The sequence below is a fragment of the Camelus ferus genome, chromosome 7 (assembly GCF_009834535.1).
Source record: "Camelus ferus isolate YT-003-E chromosome 7, BCGSAC_Cfer_1.0, whole genome shotgun sequence".
Taxonomy (NCBI): Eukaryota; Metazoa; Chordata; class Mammalia; order Artiodactyla; family Camelidae; genus Camelus; species Camelus ferus.
Window position 1 is genome coordinate 43,739,830 of NC_045702.1, and position 24,511 is coordinate 43,764,340.

The 24,511-nt window shown below is 33.5% G+C and overlaps 1 protein-coding gene across 6 annotated transcripts in view; it reads left to right on the top strand.

Moving 5' to 3' along the window:
* The window catches only part of SKAP2 (src kinase associated phosphoprotein 2), a 290,965-nt gene that overhangs the window by 205,383 nt on the left and 61,071 nt on the right, over nucleotides 1-24,511 (top strand). For all 6 annotated transcript variants that reach the window (XM_032483822.1, XM_032483823.1, XM_032483824.1 and 3 more), the window contains one exon: nucleotides 23,810-23,887. In XM_032483822.1, the coding sequence (XP_032339713.1) occupies nucleotides 23,810-23,887 (78 nt within the window). The remainder of the gene's footprint in view (nucleotides 1-23,809; nucleotides 23,888-24,511) is intronic.

The following is a 24,511-nucleotide window of genomic DNA, read 5'->3' on the forward strand; positions in this document are numbered from 1 at the left end:
ATTTCAATTAGTGGATTTAAATTTCTGAGTTTTTGAAATTCTAGACTTAAGTTTAGAATGTCTCAGCTATTAAGGCAGGTATTACGTAGTCTGAAAAAATTATCTTTTTAGCTGCTTTTGACATTAACAAGGCAGATCATTATTTGCTTTTCTTATCGTATCAAATATTTGAAGGAGAGGAGATACATTTCTTTTTGCTTTAAATTTATTTTGTGTGCTTTAGTATATATACAATACTTGAATTATGTTTCTATTACTTAAGCACAAAATACATTCCTTTTAGACCCATTAAGAAATATATGTGTTTGTTATAAAGTGTTACCTACTTTCTCAGGGAAGTAACTTGCCTGAGGTCATCAGCTACTGAGTGGAAGAACTTGAACTGAGAAACACAGCCCCGTCTGGCTCCCGAGTCCATGACTTTGACCAATGTGCTGTGCTCTTTACAGACATACAGATGATCACAGTGCAAAACAATGAAATGCAGTGATAAAAATATGCCCGGCGACTCAAAGTTCTTTGCTGTTCTTATGTCCTTTTTATGAACTTAAAAGTCTGAGTGTGTGTGTAGCACTGATTGTTAGCTGAATCATAGAACATGGAACCAGAAGGGCCTGGAAAACTGTCAGATGTGGTTCTAAGTGCTTTATATAAATTATTTCATTTAATCTTCAAAACAATTCTGTGAGATCTGTGCTCTTATTATTTACTTCTGCAGCTTAGGAAACTGAGGCTAAATAGAGGTTAAACAACTGTGTTCCAAAGGGAGCCTACACTAATCCAGCCCTGACCTTTTCTTGTAAGCATTGTTAATTCTACTTCCCTAAATTTTTTTTCCCCAGCACTTAAAAATAAGGGCTTTCTTACTCACCATAGCGATTTCCCTAAAACAAACATCTTTATACTTGTCACTAAAATTCTTACAGCATGGCCATGTTCTGACTTAGGTCTCAGTGGCCAGAGTCAATTCAGGGTCATCAAAAGGATTCTGTACCATCTTTTGTTGTTGTAAATCTAATGTAAAATGTAATTAGTGGGATTGCCAGGTCAAAATTTACAGCTCATACAGTTGTATATTTCCAGGATTTTATTAGTTTAAATACATACAAATCGGTTTATTTATAAATGTGGTGTTGTAAAGCAATGGGTATGGAATATTTTACCAGGAACTTAGTCTATTTTCCTAGTTTTACCTCCAAATACCCCTCATGTGTCTCTTTGATATCTTTATTACTTCTCCCTACAGGTACATATTTTGTTGTTGTTTACTAGTCTGGATCCCACACTCTGGACTTTTGTGACAACCTGTTACCCTCATTCTTTAATATTCTTATGTTTGTGTGTGTACAAAAAAGAAACCACTGCTTTCTGCAGACATTTTGAGTACTCATGTATAGTCCCACAGTGGTGATCTTATTTTGAAACAAACTACTACCCTGTGGATAAGCAGAAGAATACACTGCCTGAGGGTTTGGCTCAATCAGTCTGTAATCAGTGCTTAAAGACGTTGAAAGAATAATGAAAGAAGATTAAAACTAAATCACTGGGAGTTCTGCACATCTGAGGAAATGTCAAATATTCAAAGAACCATTAATGTGTACAATTTAATATTTAGCAAATTTCATCAGAAACGAGTTTTATTTCCCTTTTTTCCTGTTATCATGAGTTTCTTCGGAAAAATCTATAATTTAGACTTTATTTTGTGTTATATTCAAGTGTCTAGAAAGATTTTATCAACCACCTCACTTCTTACTCTGGCCTGTTTTGGAGCATATTTGAATTTCACCCTCTGGAGATGAAGGAACCAAATGGGTACCATCTCCATTTTATGTTAAATGTTTGAAATGTTTGTTCTTTGTTTTAAACATAGAATATTTCTAAACATTTAAAATTTCTTTTCCTCTGAATATCAAATCAGGTAGTGATTTCAACCCTTTTAACCTCCTGGAAGTCCCAGCTACCATTTTGGTTCCCTCATAGAGCACTCTGATTCCTTGGAGACCTGAGTCACTGGCTTGTGAGACAGAACATTTGGGAACTGCAAGTAGTTCAAAATGGTGAGAGCATAGGATGCAGGTTATGAGAGGTGAAGGAAGATGGAGAGGTAGGCAAGGGACAGATTTTGAATGGCTTGTGTATTGTGCTAAGAAGTTAGGCTTTATCATGGGGACATCATGGAGCCATTGGAAGATCTTAATGCAGGAATGACTTATCAGATTTGTATCTAGGTAAGAGCACTTAGCAGAAGTTTAGAGAATGGCCTAGAAAGACCAGAAGTAGAGAGAAGCCATTGTGATGATGAGAGTGAGAATTGAAAAGAGCTTAAACTAGAAGGTAGTGGGGAGTAAGAGGAGGGAACAAATTCAAGAAATAGTTCAGGAATAGAGTTGAGATTTAGTGATGTGAAAATGAAGGAAAATAATTTGAAATGAGTCTGAAGTTTTACGATGACTAAATAGGTGCAGTACCATTCATTGAGACAAGTGTTACAGGAAGGAGAGGAAATGGTTGGAATTAGGTCAGTCATAGTGACCAGAAAGAGGGTGATGAATTAGTTCTGTTTTGGACACATTAATTTCAGAAGGTAAACATTATCATCTGAAAATACGGATTTGGGATTTAGGAGAAAGATCTTGGCTAGAGTCTTCAACATATAGGGAGCCACGTAGTTTATATGTGTGGGTGAAATTATACTGGGAGGGTGTGTAGAATTTTCATAGTGAAAACACTAAAAATGGAATTCTGGGAGGGTATCGACATTAAGGACTGGGGTGAGGAGGACAAGAGTCCACAAAAGTAGGCCCAAGATGACGAGTATAAGAGGATCAAGAGAGAATGGTCTGACTAGAAGCCAAGAAGAAGAGAGTTTTAGGGGAGGGATGAGTTGAGTGGTCAGTAGTGTCAGTTGCTTCAGAAAGACCAAGAAAGATGAATGCCAAAAATTGCCTATTGAGTATAGAAATTAGGAGGCTGTGGTGATTTTATGAGACATCTGGAGCAATATGGGCAGAAGTCAAGTTGTAGTGGATTGAGGAATGAGAAGTGAGAATTAGAGAGGCAAACTCCTTTTTTTTTTTTTTTTTTCTTCAAAAAGCTAGGTAGTGGCAAACTGTGGTTGCACACATACCCTGTAATACAACTCAGCAGTACAGAGGAACGAACTGCTGATGCACATGGCAACTGAGATGACTCTCCAATTACGCTGAGTGAAAAAAGCCAACCCCTAAAGGTTACATATTGTATAATTCCATTTATATAATATTTTTGAAATGACAGCATTATAGAAATGGAGGACAGAGTAGTGGTTACAAGAATTTAGGAAAGGGGGTGGGTGTAATTATAAAAGGGTGACATGAGGGATCCTTGAGGTGTTGGACCTGTTCAGTATCTTGACTGTAGTATATACATTAAGCTACACAGGTGATAAAATTGTATAAAGGTTGATACATACACACACACACTCAAATGAGCACAGGTAAAACCAGGAAAATCTGAGTAAGATTGGTGAGTTGTGTCAAGGTCAATAAGGTTGTGATATTATACTAGTTTTGTAAAATGTTACTATTGAGGGAAACTGGGCAAAGTGTACAAGGGACTCTCTGTATTATTTGTAGATTGCATGTGAATCTATAATTATCTTGATTAAAACTTTTAAAATATTCAAGTAGTGAAGGGAAAGAGGGCACAATAGCCAGAGAGAGGTGCAAAGTTAATGGAGGGACTTGATCATGTTAATATGTTGCAGAGAAGGCACCAGTGGAGAAGGTTAGACTCAACATTCTAGGGAGAGAGCACTTTCTCTGAATTAGAAGGGAAAGTATAAGGATGGGTGTGAATATAAATGTGTGTGTGTACGTAAAGCTGAGAGAGTTCCCTCTTGATGGTGCCTGTCTGACTCTTTCTCTTTTCTCCCTCTGTCTCTGTGATTTGTAAAAAAATAACCCTAATCATTACAAACTAATCTTTGTACTCAGTGGCTGTGACATACTTGGGTACCCTGACTTTCAAAATTTCCCTTTAAAATAATATTTAGTAACAACTTATTCCAAATCAGCACATGTGAGGTGATGCCATTTATCCACTAGAGGCCATAATAAACAAGTTCTTGTTAGCTTATGTTAGTAGCACCCTGCTCTTTCTTTATTGCTATTGCAGTCTAGTCTAACTCAAAATATTTTCAACAGGGTTAAAAATTCTATACAGATACTTGGTGTTATCCCTATTCTTTTTGTAATTTGAATCAGGGCCATAATGCATGTTGTACTATTTATAGCATCTGTTGAAACCCAGAGTTTTAGGATGGCATTGCTTGCTCATTGGGTTTTGGCAAAGGAAGCAGTGGCACGATGCACATTCATTCGGAGAAAAGAGTGAATCACGATGGTTGTGCTGAACTAAGAGGGCTATGAGCTGGGAAGGGACCAGCTGGCTACTCACTGGGACAGAGCATCTTGATGGGCAGCATATACAGGCATCTGTATACATACATACAGCTAAATCTTGTCCTTTTTTCCCTCCAGCCAGCATTTCAGCAAGGCAAAAAAGCTGCAATTATTTCCTCTCCTTTCGGCCTTTCAAGACGCATATTACTCTTTATGAAATTTCTCTCTTCAGAGTTGCCCCTGCTTGGCTAAAATATTTTTTACCTGCAAAACAGATTGGCATGTGGGAGAAAGAGGACAGGTGTACAAGTGGTAATTCTCCAACTTTGCCTTTTCCGATGGCCCTGGGTTTCACATGTCATACCTTACAGTAGCCTTACCCCAGGTACTACTGCTTCAGTTGCATTTGATTTGGTTTATGTATTAAGCTTGTACAGTAACTTATTGTTTCATCACATGCTGTTGCTTTTCAGGTGCAGGATATGAGCCTTTTAAAGACAGAACCTGTGTTGTCCTTGTCTTTTCTATCTCTCTGGGGTATAGCATAGTTCTTGACATACACCAGATTCATAATACATGTTTATTGTTCACTGAGTAATGACTGTCGTGCATTGTCATATGGGATGTAGACTAGGTGAAAAATCATTTATTCTGAAATAAAGTTTGTAAGTGAAGTTATGAATGAGGTTAAAAGGGAGAAGGAAAGGGGAGAAATTGTTGGCAAGTACCCAGCACTTCATCCTATTGTCCAATCGCAGAATCCATGTATTAAACCAGTGCTTGTTTATGCTCCTTTGGAAATGTATCAACTCGAAGATGCAGAGTAAATGGAACTGAGAAGAGCCTGTGGCACACTGAGAGATACCTAAGGAAAATGCTAACTTAATGCAAATTATCTTGCTTTCATTTTCAGGAGGGCAGTACAGCTGAACTCATAGAATCTGAAGTAGAAAAAAAGGAGGGTTTCGCCTTTATATCCTCATTGGGGAGACAGGAAGAGAGAAAAGTGAAATGGCACCTCACTCCATTCTCTGGTGCCCTCAGCCTGTCTAAGTGACTGCCGTATTTAGGGGCAGGGGGCGATGTTTGTGGCTGCTGGCCTACATAATTACATACCTGAATTAGCCGCTTTGTTTCGGGGAGTTTAAAATGAGTCTCATCTTCAAATCACACAAAGTGTATTTCTGGAGAATATCATTCTTATCCGGCGGGGGTGTGTTTGACAGGTGACAGACAGTCACCAAGACCAACAGTGGATTTACCTCGTAAACTCCGCACTGGCTGGATAGAGCAGGCTAAGCGTTATCGCTGCACGCAGCATTATCAAAAGGAAGTAAAATGTCCCATTAGTGTTAAAAGTTTATCAGTCAGCTATTCCAGACTCTGTGCATAACTCCATGAACGTGGACTGTAACTATAAAGTGACATTTTATATCTGCCACCATTTAAAGTTACATGCCATAAAAATAATCGGCTCCCACAAAACAAACACACACATGGATTTAGTTTCACTTGGAATTTCCTCTGGCTGGCTGAATATTTGCCAACTGCTTTGTAAAGTACTGCATACAAAAAATTCAATAGGCCTTGGTTTTTCTGATATTTACGTAGTGCTTACTGACTTAAATGAGAGTTTTATTTCCTTCAGAAGGCATAATTTGTCTTTATGGCCCACCATGGTTACTATGTTTCATCATAAAAAGTAAAGTTAATCTTTTGGTATAAAGGATGATCCCCATAGTGTACGTCTTTATTTAATCACCTTATTTATTCAACCTGTATTTATTGAATGGTTATGTTTCAAGCCCTGAGAATAAGAAGATGAATAAAACTTGAGTGGTCCAGCCCTCCAGTAGCTTATGCCTAAACCTGCATCTCCCCAAACCTGTTTTCAAATTTAACTTTCTCTTTGCTGGTTTTTCTGGTGTCATCTTTTAGCCACATAGTCAAAGAATGACCTGCATAAAAGCAATTCAGCTTTTCCTTTGACCATTTAAATTATTTTAATAAAAATACCGATTTTTGCTTTATGAACAGTACTTACGCATTGTTTTCAGAATATACTAAATCTGTGGTACTTTTGTCAGATTTATGCATTTACTGACAGCCAGCTTGTTAATTCCTATTTCATAGCTGAAAAAAGTAAATATTGTCACAAATATGAAGAAAACCAGCTACAGTATTTTATTCCATTTTAGTAAATAAAAATTTATGCTATAAATATCTGTATATTTTCTATTAATTATATACACAGAAATGCATATTCTTATATATTCTATATCAAATGTACGTGTGGATATCCAACTCCAGCCTGGATTATGTACCTGTCACTGGTGTCACAAGCTCACTATAACTTTGTGAATATCAGTTACATCACTTACTGATCATTAGATGTACAGGAGGTCTGTTTTATTCTTAAATTCTGCTTGTTGATTTTCCTTTCCTCTAAGCCATCAAGGCAACTTTGGACAAGAGTTCACATTTGTTTTCTCTGTTGAGTCTGGTAGAAGAGATTTAGAAACCTGGCTCTTTGATTGGAACAGGCTGGAGTACCCTTTGGTTTGAGTCCTCAGTTCCCAGACTGATTATCATTTAAAATCCTTATTATCACTAGCTCTACCTAGGGGTAAGTTGGCGTATTAACAAGTTGTATACTTATCTTGCAGAAACAATTCCTTCTTCGTCTTTGTTGGAGGAAATTTATACCATCTAATATAAACAATAGAATAATGACTGTTGTGTTATAGATTGTAACCAGAAGGTTCCTGAGAGGGGTTGTGATTTTATTTCCTTTGGAATATTATTAGGTAAGCCTTACCTAAACAGTTATACTCTCCTCCAGTTTTAGTGTTATTTATTTTTGATGGATATACAACTTACGTGGCAAATATAAGATTTTTAAAAACATCTTTGCATATATCAGTATATTTTAGTATTATTAGAATATAATCTACTAGAGTTGGAAGGAAGCTTACAAATGAGCTAGTTGTCTATGCCTCTCATTCTACAAGTGAAGTCTAGAAAGATTGAATCTTCTGAGTACCCACAATGAAGTTTAGGGGCTGATGAGACTAGACTTTTGATGCCGAATTTTTTTTTTCTTCTTTTTCTACTAAGGATGCTATTTTTCATTGCACGATTGTTCTCGATATATGCAGTATGAGGTACTATGCCTGGTTGCTACATGGTTATCAAAATGTTAACACACACACACATACACACACACGTCGTGTTTGCAGAGTCTACCAGGGCAAGAATCAACTATTTTTCTTTACTAAATATTCAGTTCCCAAATTGTAGTCTTTTGGCTAGCTTCCAGCTTTCTCATATAAGGAGTATTCTATATTTTCATTTGTTTAAAAAAAATGGAAATATCACTATTTGCAATCGTGATAGAAATAATTCAGGCAAGAATCGTAAATGGAGCTGAAACTCATGGGTGACAGTGTGAGGAAGAACAGGGTATTTCCATCATCTCAAAGAATCTTCTTATAAGATACTTATTAACTATAAAGTGAAAAATAGTAATATGGCAGTGGAGAAATGGAGAAATGTGGCAGATACCACCTTAAATAGGTGATGAAAATTAATATCTGTGATGGGACAAATTGACATCATGTGTCTCTTGATATGGTGTGCTAAGAATAAAGGGATGAACTTTGAAAAAATCCTTTGTATTTTTGGAATTCTTTAGAATAAAAAATTCAGACTTTTTATCTTTTATGTCTGAATCTACAGGGAAACATATGGTGTTACTAAGTCACTTTCAGTGACTGCTAATTTTCCTTTTTTGGTATTTTCTTATATGGAAAATCTTGAAAATTTTGGTTTTATTAATGTGACTATAAATATGAGAAAAATGGCTTTAGTGACACTCCAGAAAGTAAATATTTGCTATTATTAAAATATAAATGAAAATATTTATAGAAATCTAAAGTCTCAGACTTGAAGGTAGCGTTTTGTTCAGAACAGGTAACCTCAGTTGGTCAATGACACATGATGCTGTCTCCTTATTGTATCTTAAAGAGGAAACTGATGTTTAACTGGCAAGTTAGTTCAGTTAAAACTCATTGTTAAGAGGCCAGTGTTACATATTTGGTCTTAAATGGGTATTATTTTGTTCTCTGGCTGTTGCATATAACACTGGCAAATTGGCTTGCAAGTTTATGATTTTAGTTACTTGGATGTTTTAAGTGAGAGTATGAAAGGTTTTTGCAAGAAGTTAAAAATCACCTTCCTTTGAAACATTCCGTTACCTTCACCTTAAAAAAAATACTGTTTCTTAGCAGATGACTTTAGTTATACTTAAAAATACAAGCGGTTTATGAACATTTCTATGATTTAAAAATTAGTCAAACAATAAATAGCTTCCCTGGGATATACTGGGCAGCATTGCGTGTGTGTGTATTTCACATACATACATACACATATTTTGTATGTGTGTCTGTGTTTGTTTGAGAGAAGACATGAAAATAATCACATGTTCAGAGTCTTAAGGAATTTCATTAGGTGTTTATAAAGACAACAGAGATTTCAATGTGAGTAAATACATAGTTTGTATGATAGATGTTTTTTTAAAAAGTTAGGTATAGATTGAGCTTTGCAGTATCATAATTTAAATGTACTGGAGAAATATCACTATTTCAAGATGACGTGAAATGCCATTGGTGACTGTGGACTTTAAGTAATTTTTATGGTTCAAAGAGTTTTAAAATTTATTTTTCTTAGCTGTTGACAAACTTCTCTACTTACCTAATGTGCCATGTTCTTGCCATGAACAGATCACCTATAAAATTGAACTAGTACTGCTGTCTTTTTATTCACTCTGTGCATCACCTTCTTTCAGTAAGGCTGATTAGAACCAGTTGTCTTGTAAGATTTGGTGATATGTATAACTCTGCTTATAGCAAATTGAACTAACTAGCAAATTATTTTACTTAATATCTGAAAAGCTATTAGATTCTTAAAATATACCATATATCATAGAAGACATTATTGCATTACATTACAAATGTCACCCAAAAGTTTCAAATGCTAGTTAATAATTTTTAACATGTTATCCTTCATTTTAAAATATTACGTATGAATGTACTTTTACTAAATAAGGCTATCACTTTTCAGTACGAAAATATCTTTTTTTTCCCATATGAAGCCTTAATATTAAAATACTTTTTTGGCTTTTTCTTCAAGTGTAGAACTTTGAAGTACCCTTGGCTGAGAACAGAGACTTTCACTTCATACATAAGAATTCTCCAAATGGTTTTGTACGAGTGAGCCTCCTTTCTTGGCCAGAAAAGTTCTACTCACCTTGACTTAATAACAAAACCTATATGATGAGCAAGCATTTCTAGAATCAGCCAGCAGACTTTTCAAACCAAAAATAAGGATATAGTTCCTAAAGAGTGTGAGCTCAATAAGTCAGGTGACTGAAGTTGGGAAGGGAAAGTGGTGAGCCTGTTTGTAAACTTTGGGTTTTTGAATGTTAATTTTAAGCTTCCTTTTTAGAAGGCCAGTGTTTGTAGAGCTTATCCTGTCAGCAATATCCTGTGTCAATTGTCAGGTCATGTTTAACGTGTGGAGATGTATTAATCTGCCGTGGCCGCACTGTAAGAGGCTGGGATAAATAGAGGGCTCAAGCAGATGAAGAGGGATTAACTGTGTGGACTGAGCAAACTCTTCAATCACTGAACCAGTGATTTTACAAAGGATTAGCTGCTGCTTTTACAAATATTGATTACTGATTTGCTACTCAGAATGGAGATGACATAACTTGTGCAGTTGCTGTGTGGTGTGCTATGTGAAGTGATCATCATTCATATTAATGGATTTGTCATAGGCATTACGGAAACTGACAGATTTATGATAGTAGCAGTTGCTGGAACTGTTATGGTTAAGGTTGTGCCAGCGTATCTATTAAAACTTCAGGATTTTAGAAGTTTATAGTATAGCCATAAAATTTATTTCCCAGGTGGAATTTGGAATACCAGTTATAGCCTGGCACAATTATTTTTGTGCGTATTTTTACGTGAATCAGTTTGAAAGCATTTACATTGACACAGAACAAAAAATGCCTTGTTAGTCTTATAATGTCAGAAGCTTTGGATTTATTTCATTTTGAAAAAAATTAATTAATCATAAATGCTTGTTTTCCAACCAAGAACATGTCTAGTCCATGTGGACTTCTAAAAATTCATCAGTTTTTTTCCCAGAATATGGTTTATCTTGAAGCCTTTGGTTATTTCTATAATTAGGTGTAGAGTTTTAGAAAATAGAAAAATATCTGGATAATTAAAAATCAGTGATTTTTGTTTCACTTAAGTGACTCTTAGAACACTAAAAAATCAGTAGTAAAAAATTAGAATTATCTATATCAGAGAAAATAGCTTCCTTTAATCTTTTTAAGAAATCAGTTTTCTTATAAATATTTTTATTATGTGACAGGAGGAAGGCATTTCAGAGAGCTGAGTTGGATCTTGAAGGATGAGCTGGAAGCTTTCTGGGCAGTGAGGGTAGAAGGGGTATAATGTGGAGAAAGGTGAGGGGTAACACATGCAAGGCAGAGTGAAAACTTGTGTGGATATGTGATACTTGGCCTGTTTGAAAATAGCCAGGTATGTGAACATTCTCAAGATTATATCTTCATATTAGTTGAGGGACTTGTTTTCAAGTTGTATTATTTTACCGTAAAACTACACACATATTGATTACATGAACTCTTCTCAATCAGTGGTTGAAGTTTTTCTGGCTATGATTTAAATAATATAAAGTCACTTAATTTAAATTACTTAAAAACCTGTAGATGTTCTTTTTTGTTTTTCATTATAAAAGTTATATTACATAAAATTTTAAGCATAGTACGTGCTTGTAACAAAGAAAATGTTGTTTCTCCCACCGAAAAAAATCTCCCTAGCAGTAAGACTAGTTAATAGTCTTAACTGGTTAACAGTTCTGAATGTGTCCTTACAGACTTTTTCTCCCTGAACTGTACAGATGTATTTGTGCTAGAATAAATATGTAACCGATTTTTGAAATTAAAAAACAGGATATCACTATACATACAATTCCTCAACTTAATTTTTTCACCTAAGCATGATAAATATCTTTCTAAATTAGTACGTATCTTTCCACATTACTACACATAGATCTACACGTGCATATTTAAATAAGGTACATTATTTAAAATGTCCCTCTTTCTGGACATTTTTCATTTTTCTTTGGTTACAAGGAGTGTTTCAGTGACTATTGTGGCACACACACCATTGTGAACCTGTGCTTTATATTTGTAGGATAGATTCTTAAGAGCTCAATTCTTAGAGTATTGTCAAATTCTACCAAAGAGCCATAGGGAGTTACACTCTCAAAAGCAGTGTATGAGAGGACCATCTCTTCCCATCCTCCCTGCTATTTGATGTTATTAATCCTTTTAGTTTTTGTGTCTTATAAGTTAAAAAGCAGTATCCTGTTTTAGTTGTTGTCCTTAGTTTTTAGCCAGGTTTATTTATTCAGCAAAATTTAATAAGTACTTTCCCGTGTCCCAGGCGCTAATCTAGGCACAGTGGTTAAGACAATGTAGTCTCTGAGCTTATGGAACTTATATTCTAGCGAAGGAGAGCTGGGGGAAAACAGTAAATCAGTAAACATTCATCTTTGCTTAATGTTTATTGGCCTTTGTACTTACTCTGTGAATTGCCTCGTTCATAGTTTTATACCTGTTTTTCTGTTAAACTGTTTACCATTTTCTTACTGATTTGCAGGAGTTCATTGTCTATTGTGATCTCTTTGCAAATATTTTTTCCCATTCACCCCTTGAAAAAGTCATCATTTGGCAAATTAATGATTGTACTAATTCTTACCTACATATAGATTTGCAATATCATACCTGACTTCTTTGGTAAGAGATCATTGGACCAAACATTAAATTTCCATAATTTTCCATCTCTGAGAAATTTGAATTCTTTTCTATAATTTAATGTATTTTGATTTTTTTAGAAGTGCATTAGAAATTTGAGTCTTGCATGAGATGAGGCTATTCAGATGAAGGGAGCTTAATTGAATTAATCAAATTATTAACTATAATTTTATTCTTAGGGAAATAGATATTATATATGTAAAAAATTATTTTTCAGTGAGACTACACATCATGATCTATTCAGACATGATTTGATTACAGGCTGAATCTGTAGAAAAACAATGAAACAAGAGCTTACCATATCTGGATTGATTTTGAATAAGTTGTGTTTTATCCTTACTCATATGGAATTTGAGTAGAATGTATATGTTTTGGATTTTAAGTTCCATGTTTTTAAGAGCTTTTTGTGTATTTCAGATACTCATGAGCAAACTACAGATTCAGAGTTCAGATTGTTTTACCACCTTAAACTCCCTTGAGGTAACTGCCAGCACCTTCCTTGCAGTGAGAGACCACAACTGAACTGCCTTTGATGTGATGTTCAGATGAACTGCCTTTGATGTGGCTAAAAAGTAGTTTGTCACATGAAGTTGCATCCATTGTTGCATATTGCTAACAAACATTTTATCCCATTTAATATTCCATGAACTTCTTTTTCAAAGCTTTAATTTTGACGTTTTAAATTTGAATCAAAAACTTAAGTTTTAGTGGTGAAATTATTGTGGTAATGACAATTCTTAATTAGGAGGAAAGGAGACCATGAACAATTGGGCTGTGTCTGGTCTGTGAACCTGGGGCTGAGATAGTCCCCACAGTGAACAAATTACTGGACTGCCTTATGATGTCTAACTCATAGTAAATGGCAGTTTCTGTATTTAGCAGTTCACTTTTTTTTAACATCATGGTTATTAATTTTTGGAAAATATGCTAAAATCACATGGCTAAAAATGGGCACATTTTATACTATATGTTCAGTCTCAGTTTCTTATTTTTCCTTTGTATTATACTTCTTACTTTCTTAGTTGTCAAAAGCTTAGAACTGAATTGAGTATTATCAACTGTTAAAGTAGTTACGAAGGTGGGAAAGAAATACCAGAAGGATGCCCTCACTGCTCTTCAGTTGTGATACCCTTTCCTGCCATCTTGCCTCTCACTCTTGTGTTTCCTGTCAGTTTCCTCTTCCCATGCTCTTCATCAGTGGGGGACCTCACCAGCTATGGTTAACACATATTACATTTTTATAAAATTATTTTAATGATTCAAAGGTTAGATAAATAAAAATTATCATACTCATGATCATTTGTATGTCTGGCATTTTCCTTCTGTTTTCAGTGTTGTGATTGCAGAACTGTATTTTATCTACTTAGGGATATTATTTTGATTTTATTTTTAACATGATCTAAGAGCATATCTTATAAATCCTATAAATAAGTATTAAATGGAGTTTTTAAGTATACCACTAAGAGCAATGTAGTTTACTTCAAAATTGTACTTCTACATTTTAAATACAGTACCCTTGGTGATTTTGATCAAACTCAGCTTTGAGAATCACTATCTTATGATCTCTAGCTTGAAGTCTAGCAGAAAAAAACCTTGTGAACACATTATTTTAACCTAATTCTGTAGATACCTGAATGTCTGTCTCCTAGCCAGTCTCACATGTGGCTGTTAACAGTTATTTCCCTGTGAAGCTAAGAATCAGAAGGGAATGATTAAGCACATGATATGGTTTTATTTTCAGATACTGGAGGAAAAGAGCTATGCATTAATTGTTCTAATATTGAAGTTTTAGTTTGTATTCTATATTAATTTACTCAGTTACATAAATAACAATGCTTTCTAATTCTTTCAGTTACCCAGGTGTATATAATATTACTGGTTCATACTGAAGAGGAGACTCAGGGCTTTTATCATTCTCAGTAATGTGTTGTTCTGTGGATTTTTTTTATGTGAAGTAGGCATATACTTAAACTTTTTGCAGGCTGGAATTATTCTCGCACTGAGTTAGAATGTTATGGGCAATTGCTATTTTGTTTTTGTATTAAAGTCATCTTTGTCCAGGCGTATGTCCCTGCAAAGCTATTAAACTTTATAAATGTATGTCTAAATTTGTAAATAAGAGTATATCAACATCAGCCCCAGCTTGGCTGCTTGTTAAGGGATATGGCTCTGAATCAGTAACATAAAAGAGCTGTGTTAGCTACTTGCAGGGGCTTGGCATTTACGAAAAGTTTGATCAAGACAAATAGAATTTTGGAAGAATTGTCTGGAAAATGTGCAGGATGTTGATTCCTATACATGTTCTAAGATTTTTTTATCCTTGGGTTCAACAAAGCTGTTTGGGAATTACATACTTGGGCTGCCAGATTTTGTACTCTATAGAATTGCTTTTACCGAATCTGGCTCTGGCATTTTGCTGTTGGCTCCGTATGAGTGATGTTATACAAAGTAGCCCTATGAAACTTTTATTTTACTTACTGTAAAAAAATGTTATTGAGGACATTGAGAACACATAGGAGGAATTTCTTTCTCATCTCAGTGCCAGGAACCAGGAATAGTTGTATGTTCCTCCCTGAGCAATGATCAGTATTTATCTTATGGGCAGTCAGTCACATAATTTATTATTTCTTGCTTCATTTTGGTTGTCATAAAGCTTATAACGGAATCTTTGGCCCACTCCTGCTAAGTAGTAGCTTTGTAGTTCCAACTTGTTTTGTTTTCTACCCTGACTCGTAACTTTGTCTTAATTCTTTACTTTTATTTTTTAAAATTTGAAATAATATCACTTACAGAAAAGTTGCAAGAATAGAGCAAAGAATTCCCATTATACCCAGATTTTCTTACTATTAACATTTTTCTGTACAGTATTTGTTTTCTCTCTCTCTGTGTACATACAACTTTATCCTATTTGCTTCTAATTTTCTTACCAGATGTATCTGTACAGATGCCTGTGAAATTCTTTTTGGGGGGAATAAAGCAGTGTATTACTAAATTAACAGTAATAGTAGTAGGTAAGAATGTGTTAATTTCATACCTATATTGAATAAAGAGACATAGAAAAATTTGTTTCAAATGGAAGAGAGATAAATTGTGTGTGTGTGCTAGAGATTGAGAGAGAGGGAGAGAGAGAGAAAGAGGAAGGAGAGACAGAGAACACACATGTGTTTTAAGAGTTATAACACGTTGAATGGCAGAAGAGGGAAAATGCCAAAGGCTTTTTGATTTAAAAAAATTAGGATGTTGTCTTCTTAAATAGAAACAGGAATAAATATTAAAACATGAAGAGTGTTTGGGAATATATTTGCTTTAATAATCAAGCCCAGTTTAGTAATTGAGTAATCAAAGTAGGTCTGTAAATAGTCTAAATTTGGAAATGTTTATTTTTTGTTAATTTATGTTAGTTATAAAATAATTTTATATTTGATAGTTTTCGTATTTAATATTTTTCACTTATTTTAACCACCTCTCAGTAATAACATTCTTTTGGAGGTTAGGAATAGAATGACAATTGTTTATATACCTGTTCTCTTTCTTCAAGGGAAGAACAAAAGTATATACTTTATTATATTAAACAATATAGAAGACATTCTGACTCTGCAGATTCTTATTTCAGATACTCTAGGTATGATCTTATGTTATTAATGTCTCTAAACTTTTTGTACACAGAATAGGAGAAATAAGAGAATAAAAATGAACTTAAAGAATATTATAAATTAGAAAAATGTTATTAAGTAGTCTAAAAATAATTGTAAAAAATTATAGCTTAAAACTTACAAAATAAAACAGTTGCAAAAGATAAAAAATAAAAGACTTCTCTATGACTTATGTGAGAATAAAACATAGATGAATGGAAAGGAGCTAAAGAATTCAGTCTAAATTGTATTTGTTTCTTTTTCAATCCAGTTTGCTAGCGGAATCTGCATACAAAAAGAGCCTCCTTTCCCTTCCATAGATATCAGTTTTCTTATTACTAATTTGTCCCATGTTTGTGTGAATGTGTTTTTAAACCAAAATGGAAGTCTTTAAAGAGACACTTTTGGGAAGCAAAATTGATTTCTTTAAAATCTTATAGAAAATGAAACAAATGTTCTAGAATTTTAAATGCATAATCGTGATTAATGCCATAGATCAGAAATTCAATGACATTGTCTTATAGAGCTTGTATCGATGATGTTCACTTATTTCATCAACAGTAGAACACAGCATTTCAGAGAATGGGCTTTGTTGGACAGACCTGGGGTCCTGGCTCCACCACTTACCTGTGACCTTAATTTTCCACTGGTAACATGGAGCTACTGATGCCTTGGGGCGGTGTGAGAATAAAATGAGATGATGACTGTATCATGCTTAACTCATGGTAAAGGCTTAAAGGCTTAATAAATGTTAGCTGTTGCCATGGATATTACCTTACTGAACCATGCTGATATTTGTTTTTATATATGTATTAGTTATTTATATTTGATGGTGCTCTTTAAAAAGATGCTTAAAACTTATAGTCTGACAATATGGAAAAGGTTGTTTTTGATATGGAGGTAGCATAAGTAAGGAAAGAGTAAGGCCAATTGTTAATTATTCTTTATATTTTATACATAAATTATTTGACATTTCTTTTAAAATACTCTCAACAAATTTTCAGTGAGGTTGAGTTTACTTTTCCTACTTGCCTGCTTTAGGTAATATTTAGAAAAAGGTGTGGCATGTAATATAAACTAGTAAATATTTGTTTACTAAATTAAGAATGTTCCTTTTCATTTATACTAGTCTTTACTATGTACAGTACAATCAAACTTTTTTTATGTATCCGATTTTTTTTTTTTTTTTTGCCCAAATAGCTGTAACTGGAAAGGAATTTGTATTGTTAAAAGATATTTGGCTTTCAAATTTTGTTGTAGTGGTTTATCTTTTCAGCCTTCTTGTTTTCTTGTGTATGGCAACAATGAATTTGGCAAATTTGGATTATCACTTAAAAATAATAAGAAAAAGAACTAATATTTCTTAGAGTTATCTTAAGCGATATTCTACTGAATCTCCACAGTAATTCTCCATAGTGTGCGCTTTTAATACCTACATTCAAAGATTTGAAAACTAAATCTAATGAAATCAGGTAACTTGTCTAATTCACAGAACCCGTAGTAGTCAAGCTGCAATTTGAGTTCAAGACTCAGGGTTTTAACCACTATCTTAAGTTGCAAAATCAGATCAGGGCACCTTTCTGTGTCAAAGTAAAGCATTAAGTTAAAAACCAGTTCATAACTATATATATTTAATTTTATATTATTTAGTGTATCTGTGACAATTTTGATACATTTAGCATTTTGTTTTTAACAAGGAGAAAACTATAGTCCATTTTTAGCTTGTATCACATTTTTCAAGGTTTGTATATCATAATTTTTTAAAAAGGACTGTTGTTTTTCTGAATTTAATTAATTTTTTCCTGCCACAGAGGAAATAAAAACAGATACATACTTTACATATATATACAAAAATCAATAGCCAATTGATATGTATAATGAGAGGTACAGTAGGCACCACAATGATTCCTCAGAGAAGTCCGCGTTCTAATCCAGTAGCCGATGAAATAGGTTTAACCTCTGGGGTCTAGAAAGGGAAGGAAATAGAGTCTCCCCTACAGGCTTCAGAAGGAATACAGTCCTGCTGACGTCTAGATTTTAGCCCAGTGAGACACTACTGGACTTCTGACCTCCAGAACTGTAAGATAATAAATTTGTTGTTTTAAACAGTATATATAATCAGATACAAAGTAGCTGAGAAGTTACTCTATATAGGAGATGAAATTTCATTTAAATTCTTTCTGTGAGATCTAACGATCTATTATTAAAAAGTAGCTTTTACCAAAATATAAAAATGTAAAGGGTGCCCTGTATTGTAAGTATATGAAACGTTAGTCTTGTTTGTAGAGTGAAATTACTCATGTTGAACCTTATTTTAAAAGGACCAATTCAATATATTGATATGCTTTCATCCCTGTAAATAATTGAAGGAGTCTTACAGGTGTTTCCATTAATCAGTAACTCTGGAATTTTTAGTTAAAATCATTTTTAATTCTATATGGAATAATTCTAATGTATTAAAAGATGTGATACCACGTGTTTTATCATTGGACTAAAGAATCAGTAATCTTGAGATCTTTTTTTACATCTAGTTTTATGAGCTAGAGATAGCAGTCCTATATTAAAGATTTATCTAAAAAAGCAATCTTCAGATATGTAATTAGTAATTCAAATTCTAGTCATACACTTAAGAGTATCTCAAGTAAAAGAAGCAGTTTTAAGTAAATGAAAAGGATAATATAACTCTATGGATGATATAACCCACACATACGTTCAGTCTATGGCTTTTTGACTCATTTTAGTGGATGTTGATGAACACATTTGATTTCAGATTTCTGTTAATTCTGATTCTTAATTATTCTATTATTGCCATTTGAATTTTACGTATTTTGATAGATTTTCGGGAAAATTAGTATCAACCACAATTATATATGTATGAATAAAAATAGCTTTTGATTGGACTCTGAACAGGCACTTAATGTAACTTTTGGATCATGTTCATGAAGTATTTCCTGTGAGCATATAGCTGTGATATTTAGAGCTGTTGCCTTCTTTGGTTTCAGTTAGACCTATTGAAGACTCTCAGGAGGCTATTGGAATTTCCATACCAAGAAGCAGAATTAAAGGCAAATGTGAATTACCCTAATAGTCATTCAGTTTTTGCTGAGTAACTTTCAGAATGACTTGCCACTTTACAGAGGGGGTGGAGAGACTAACAGATGGCAAACCTGTGAGTTGCAGCCTTTGCTTTTGCCACTGGTGTCATTGCATGGGTCACTGTATCAGTCTTTGTACCCGAGGCTTAATCCCCACTGGGGATTCTGTGGTCCTACTAATTGGAAGTTGGCCATCTTTGTGTCTAAGCATAATATGAGCCTTTTTTTTTTTAATCAAGGAAGTATCACGATAACCTTAAAGATTACGAGTACTAGTGTATTCATTGGTTAATCCTTTCTGAGGAGAGTAATAGTGGTAAGGGGGGAAATAAGCTCTGTGAAAGAAGTATGCTAAAGAAGCACATGTAGTAATCTTTTAATTACTGTACTAGTTCTTAAAGGTTATTGTTTGATGTATCCATTGAATACATAATTTTCCTTTTGCTACTAAAACAAAAGCTGATAAAAAGATTTGAAATTCTAAATTTTCCAAGCAGATTCAGGGAGAGTTATTAGAATATGAAAAATATTTAATTTATATATTTATTTTCTTTCACAGATATTCCAGGCCAAGATTCTAGGTAGAAATTAAACCTTTGAAATGACATAAAACAATTCCATGCTAGATGTAAAGGAAGTTATCAGTTGCTATACGAAAAATAAGTTGTGAACAGTTTCCACATATGATATCTTTGAAGGTTGAATCCATCTTGAACCATGACCATTTGTTACTGAAAATGCAAGAAAAATATCAATGTGGATAAATGTCATGGAATTTTAGAATTGGGAGTGGGGGGCTCAGAGATGAACTGATGTCATTTTTCCATGTTTTAGTTGAGGAAACTGATACCTAGAGAGTCTTGGTTACCTGCTGAAAGTCATAGATTTGCAGAACTGGGATTTCATTACAGATCTCTTTAACACATTCCATACATCTTGAAGCCAGTATTAATGTAAAACTAAGGTTTTAAATATCTGCTATAGCATGAAACCATTCTATTTAACATTTATATCCAAGTTGAGTTTAGGTTTCCCTCTCTTGTTAAGGAATAACTTTTTGTTTTGTTTTGCAGGTATACTGGTGCATTTTTGCACTCTAAAACCTTTTAGAATAATAATAATAATAATAATAAAGTGTCCACTATATACACAGTTTGATTTAAGGCAAAAGTTTAAAGACACAGTCTGGAATTCTTGAGTTATCTTTTAAAAACAGTGATCTTGGGAATAAAATACCTACCTAACTATAATAAAATTTGGGTTCCACTACTTTCTTTTTCCGACTGAGTTAATAAGAATATAGTAGGCACGTGATACTTCTTTATTTGAATTTTTGTGACCTTGTTATCGTTTTGCATGTTTCAGATTCACAGATTTCAAGCTGGAAGAAGACCCATTCATTACCTGCTCTTGTAGTGTGTTAGTTCTAATGTCTAAGATTTTGAGCTGCTTTAGAAAAGTAGGGCCATTACATAAAAAATACATACTCATTTTATAAAAAGATGACTAGTCTTTGTCAGTATATGTTCATTTCCTCAGGGTGCTGAACATTTGTGGCCCCTTAAGCAAGCCATGTGTGTCATAATTGTCTGCAGTATGACTAGGCTGCCCTAGAGTGTAGGTTAATTGTTTTTTCTCCTCTTAGTTAGAATATAATTTCTTCATCAACCACTTTCACCTAACCACAAGGAAATCTACAAACTGCTTTTAAAATAATTGCAGTGTTTAACTCGTGCAGTTACCAAATCATGCTTTTTTCCATCTTTCTGATTAGAATTCCCTAAGCAACATTACTCTTACAATTACATTGGCATGACATTAATTCAGTTAGTTATACTAAATATAATAATAATAATTATATTTAATTATAATAATTAATAAAAGCCAGCATTTCTCGAATGTCTACTATGTGCCAAAGGATTAAAGTTCAGTGCTAAACTTATTTTGGGGATAAGGTTATGAATTTTGATAGTGAAACAGAACCCAGAATATAATTGTGAATTGGCTGGAATGTTGTAATTGGCTGTGTTGCATAGTTTCTCACGGTGAGATCATGTTAACTGTGTTGGCCACATATTCAGCGACTCTTTGCTGTTGCCTGCCAGATAGGTTTACATTAGCCTCACCTTTCTTTTCTTCATGTATCATTATACCTGCATTTGTAGTCTTAATTCTTTGAATCAATGCGAATCTTCTTAAATGGTTATATACTGTTGACCATTGTCAGTATAGTGGTATGAGGGCTAAACAATGGGAGAATTCATGTTTTCTAAAAAGAAATGACTACTTTTTATATCTTGTTACAAATTTTCAGTTTCTACCATCAAAAAGTATTAAGTGTTTATATGTTTATGGTGCCATACAAGTCAAACAGTTCTTCGAGGAACTTACATCTAAAGTATCTAAAGGGATTACTATTAATACACTTTTTATTTTATAAAAAATCCACATGTGTGTTAAACAAATCCTAGATATTGGACAAATATCAGAAGAGGTTTAGAAGAATGAAATTTCAGTCAGAAAACTTGACTTTTTTCCCCCTTTAGGAATGAAATAGAAGATTTTATATTAGAAACATGAATTTAGAATTCAGAATAAGTGTTGCTTGTGACATCAAATTTTATTGTTATTTATCAAGTGGAAATTTAATCAACATTTTTTTTAAAGTAAAAGCTTCAGGTTATATATATATATTCACCTTAGTAAATTCTAATTCCCTTCCTGCTCCTTCTCTTCCCTTTCTCTCCCTCCCCCCCCCCTTTTTTTTTTTTTTTGATTAGTAACTTTTAAAAGTTAAAAGCTATGCTAAAGGTACTCATTTCTCCTCAGAATATAAAGTTTCTTCCTAAGATTTAGAGCATTTATTTTCTATGTAAAGAACATTTATATGCCCCAATGGATGTGAGAAGGTTATGGGACTACTTCTCAGTGAGCCTTATCTTAGCCAAGTGGTAGTAATGAATGCCTCCTCATGCCAATCAAAGCAGCACATCAGACGGAGAAAGTTGCCTCTTCCTTGTGTACTTTAATTTCATTCAGAATGGACGGTGCTTGTTTCCATCATCTTAAAGATACAAAATTATTTATAGGATATTTTCAGTGAATCTTCTTGTTTTTACCAAAACTCTGGACAAACCACTTGGAAATTTTTGCATAACATACAAGAATCATAGTAAAATATTTAATTAATATGTTTGTTTTCTCATTCTGAAATGCCATTCAAATGATGTTTCTTGTAAAGAGATTTTGTGTAGTTCACTTAAGAGCTCTGCATATCAGTTATATAAAAGACTGAGCACAGGCAGACTTCCACAGAAATTAAACTATGGTCTTGCTTAGTTGAAGTAAATATTTTATTTTCAGGAATCTTATTTAGAAAGAAAATTTTCCTAAATAGTTTTATATTAGGTAAAATTTCATATTTTTATGTGATACAATGTAACCTAGGTTAATTTTTTTAAAGTGCTATTAGTCTTATTTCTTTCCTTTTAAAAAAATCAACCTATAGCCACCCTCTTTAATTTAGCTGTTAATTAGGACTTGTTCACATAGATAAGATTTCTGTATGTGATTTTTATCTTATGTGCAAAAACATTGTAGTAAATAACCTCCACCTTTGTATGGATCAGATGGATTTACTGATTGAACAACTATTCGAATATTTACACAACTTTCCCTAAAATTTTATTTACACTTCAAAATCAGTACTCTATTTTAAAATTGATCCACCAGGGAACTAAAATTAGTGCTTTAATTTGAAGCTTTCTTTCTTAAGGAAAAATAACTATGATTTTATAACTACTGTGATCTCCATGATGTTTTTTAAAAACCCAGTTGGCAATTCTGTGATTAATTTGTATATAATAAACTTCCTATCAAAATACTTTTTTAAATTATAAAACTGTATTGAAACTATTTCCATTAAGTGTATTCCATAGAAATTTCATTAGATTGGTTATTTTCACTTGTTAGTGTTCTAGTAAAATGCTGAGGCAACTCTAGTATATTTCTAATTAAGTTTATAAAGCGTTGAACATATGAAATTATTGAGCCACCCACCAACCATGTTCATGAATACAGGATTTCTAATTGACTTAACTTTTGGCTTAATCTATAATTTTTTGTAGGTATCTAGTATTTGTTTATAATAGTACTATCAGCTCTATCTATCTAGTTTTAGACTCTGAAATGCCCTAGAAAAACCTGAAGCACACTCATTCAGTTGAATGTCTACAAGATTTCTCTGTGAATATAACCAGGAAGAGAGGATATTTGCTATGCACTCAAACAAATTTTAGCATTTGATTTTGAGGAAAAATCATTTTATGTTTTACTACATAGAAATAGGAATATGCAGGTAATAATATGGATCAAAATTCTTGAAGCATTAATCAAATATAAATGTAAAAGAAGCTTATGTGATTTATTTCAAATTCCTAACTTTTCTTTCAAGAATTTATTACACTTATTTATGGTAGTTTCCTAGTCCATTCCTTATAGGATGTAGGTCGAAAAGTATTGCTCTTTAGAGATCATTTAGTTATATAATATTACTGTATCTTTAGGATCAAAATATACTAAGATATATAGCAATACAGAACATTTTTTTGCTCTTGAGAGTCACAGGAGGAAGAGAGGGATTAGTCTACAGAATGGATCTGAAATAAAGCTAATAGACTTGGATTTAAATAATTTGGACAATTAAAAGTACACTGAATCTAATGAGATCTGGTACTTAACTTTTCTAAAATGGTTTTTACTCACTGCTTATTTTCCCCCCACTTTCCACAGGAAACCAGTTTCCTCCAATTGCAGCACAGGACCTTCCTTTTGTTTTAAAGGCTGGCTACCTTGAAAAACGCAGGAAAGGTAAATTACATGCTTCTAAAGAAAAAAACCTAAAAATGATTTTATCTTTAGATAAAACATGCTTGCAGTATACATATGGAGCTAGTATTCTCTTTAGGTGATGGAAGAGTTTTAAGACTCTAAGAAAATCTGGTTGATATTATCCAAACAACAAAGTACAATTTTTCAGTCTAAATAAATTTAATAATAAAACGTTTGGTCAATTTTTTAGTTATGAATGTCAGTTTTTTGTAAGTGATTCAGAAGCTGTTTCCTGCCTCTTAGAGCAAGGCTGTGGGCCATAACTGTATTCTCAAGGATGAGATTTCTCACCATTATCCCATCCGGCTGAGCAATCAGGTTATCTTGTACTATCCTGTACCTAATCTGGCATTCACCACGTCTTCTATGGTTCAGACCAAATCTGGCGTATTGTTTGCAATTTTCTATTATTTATTCAGTGTTCCTCTCCACTGGCTATGATAATTGGGAGTTGCCCAAATGGTCTCATTCTTTCAACACCAATATATAATGGAAATGAAATATGTAAGTCGTGTTATGATACGGGAAATGAAAAGTAGAAAGTCTGCTTATTACCATTCTGCTTGTCCCTAAGGTAATCCCTTTGGGTCTTTCTGTTTGTAT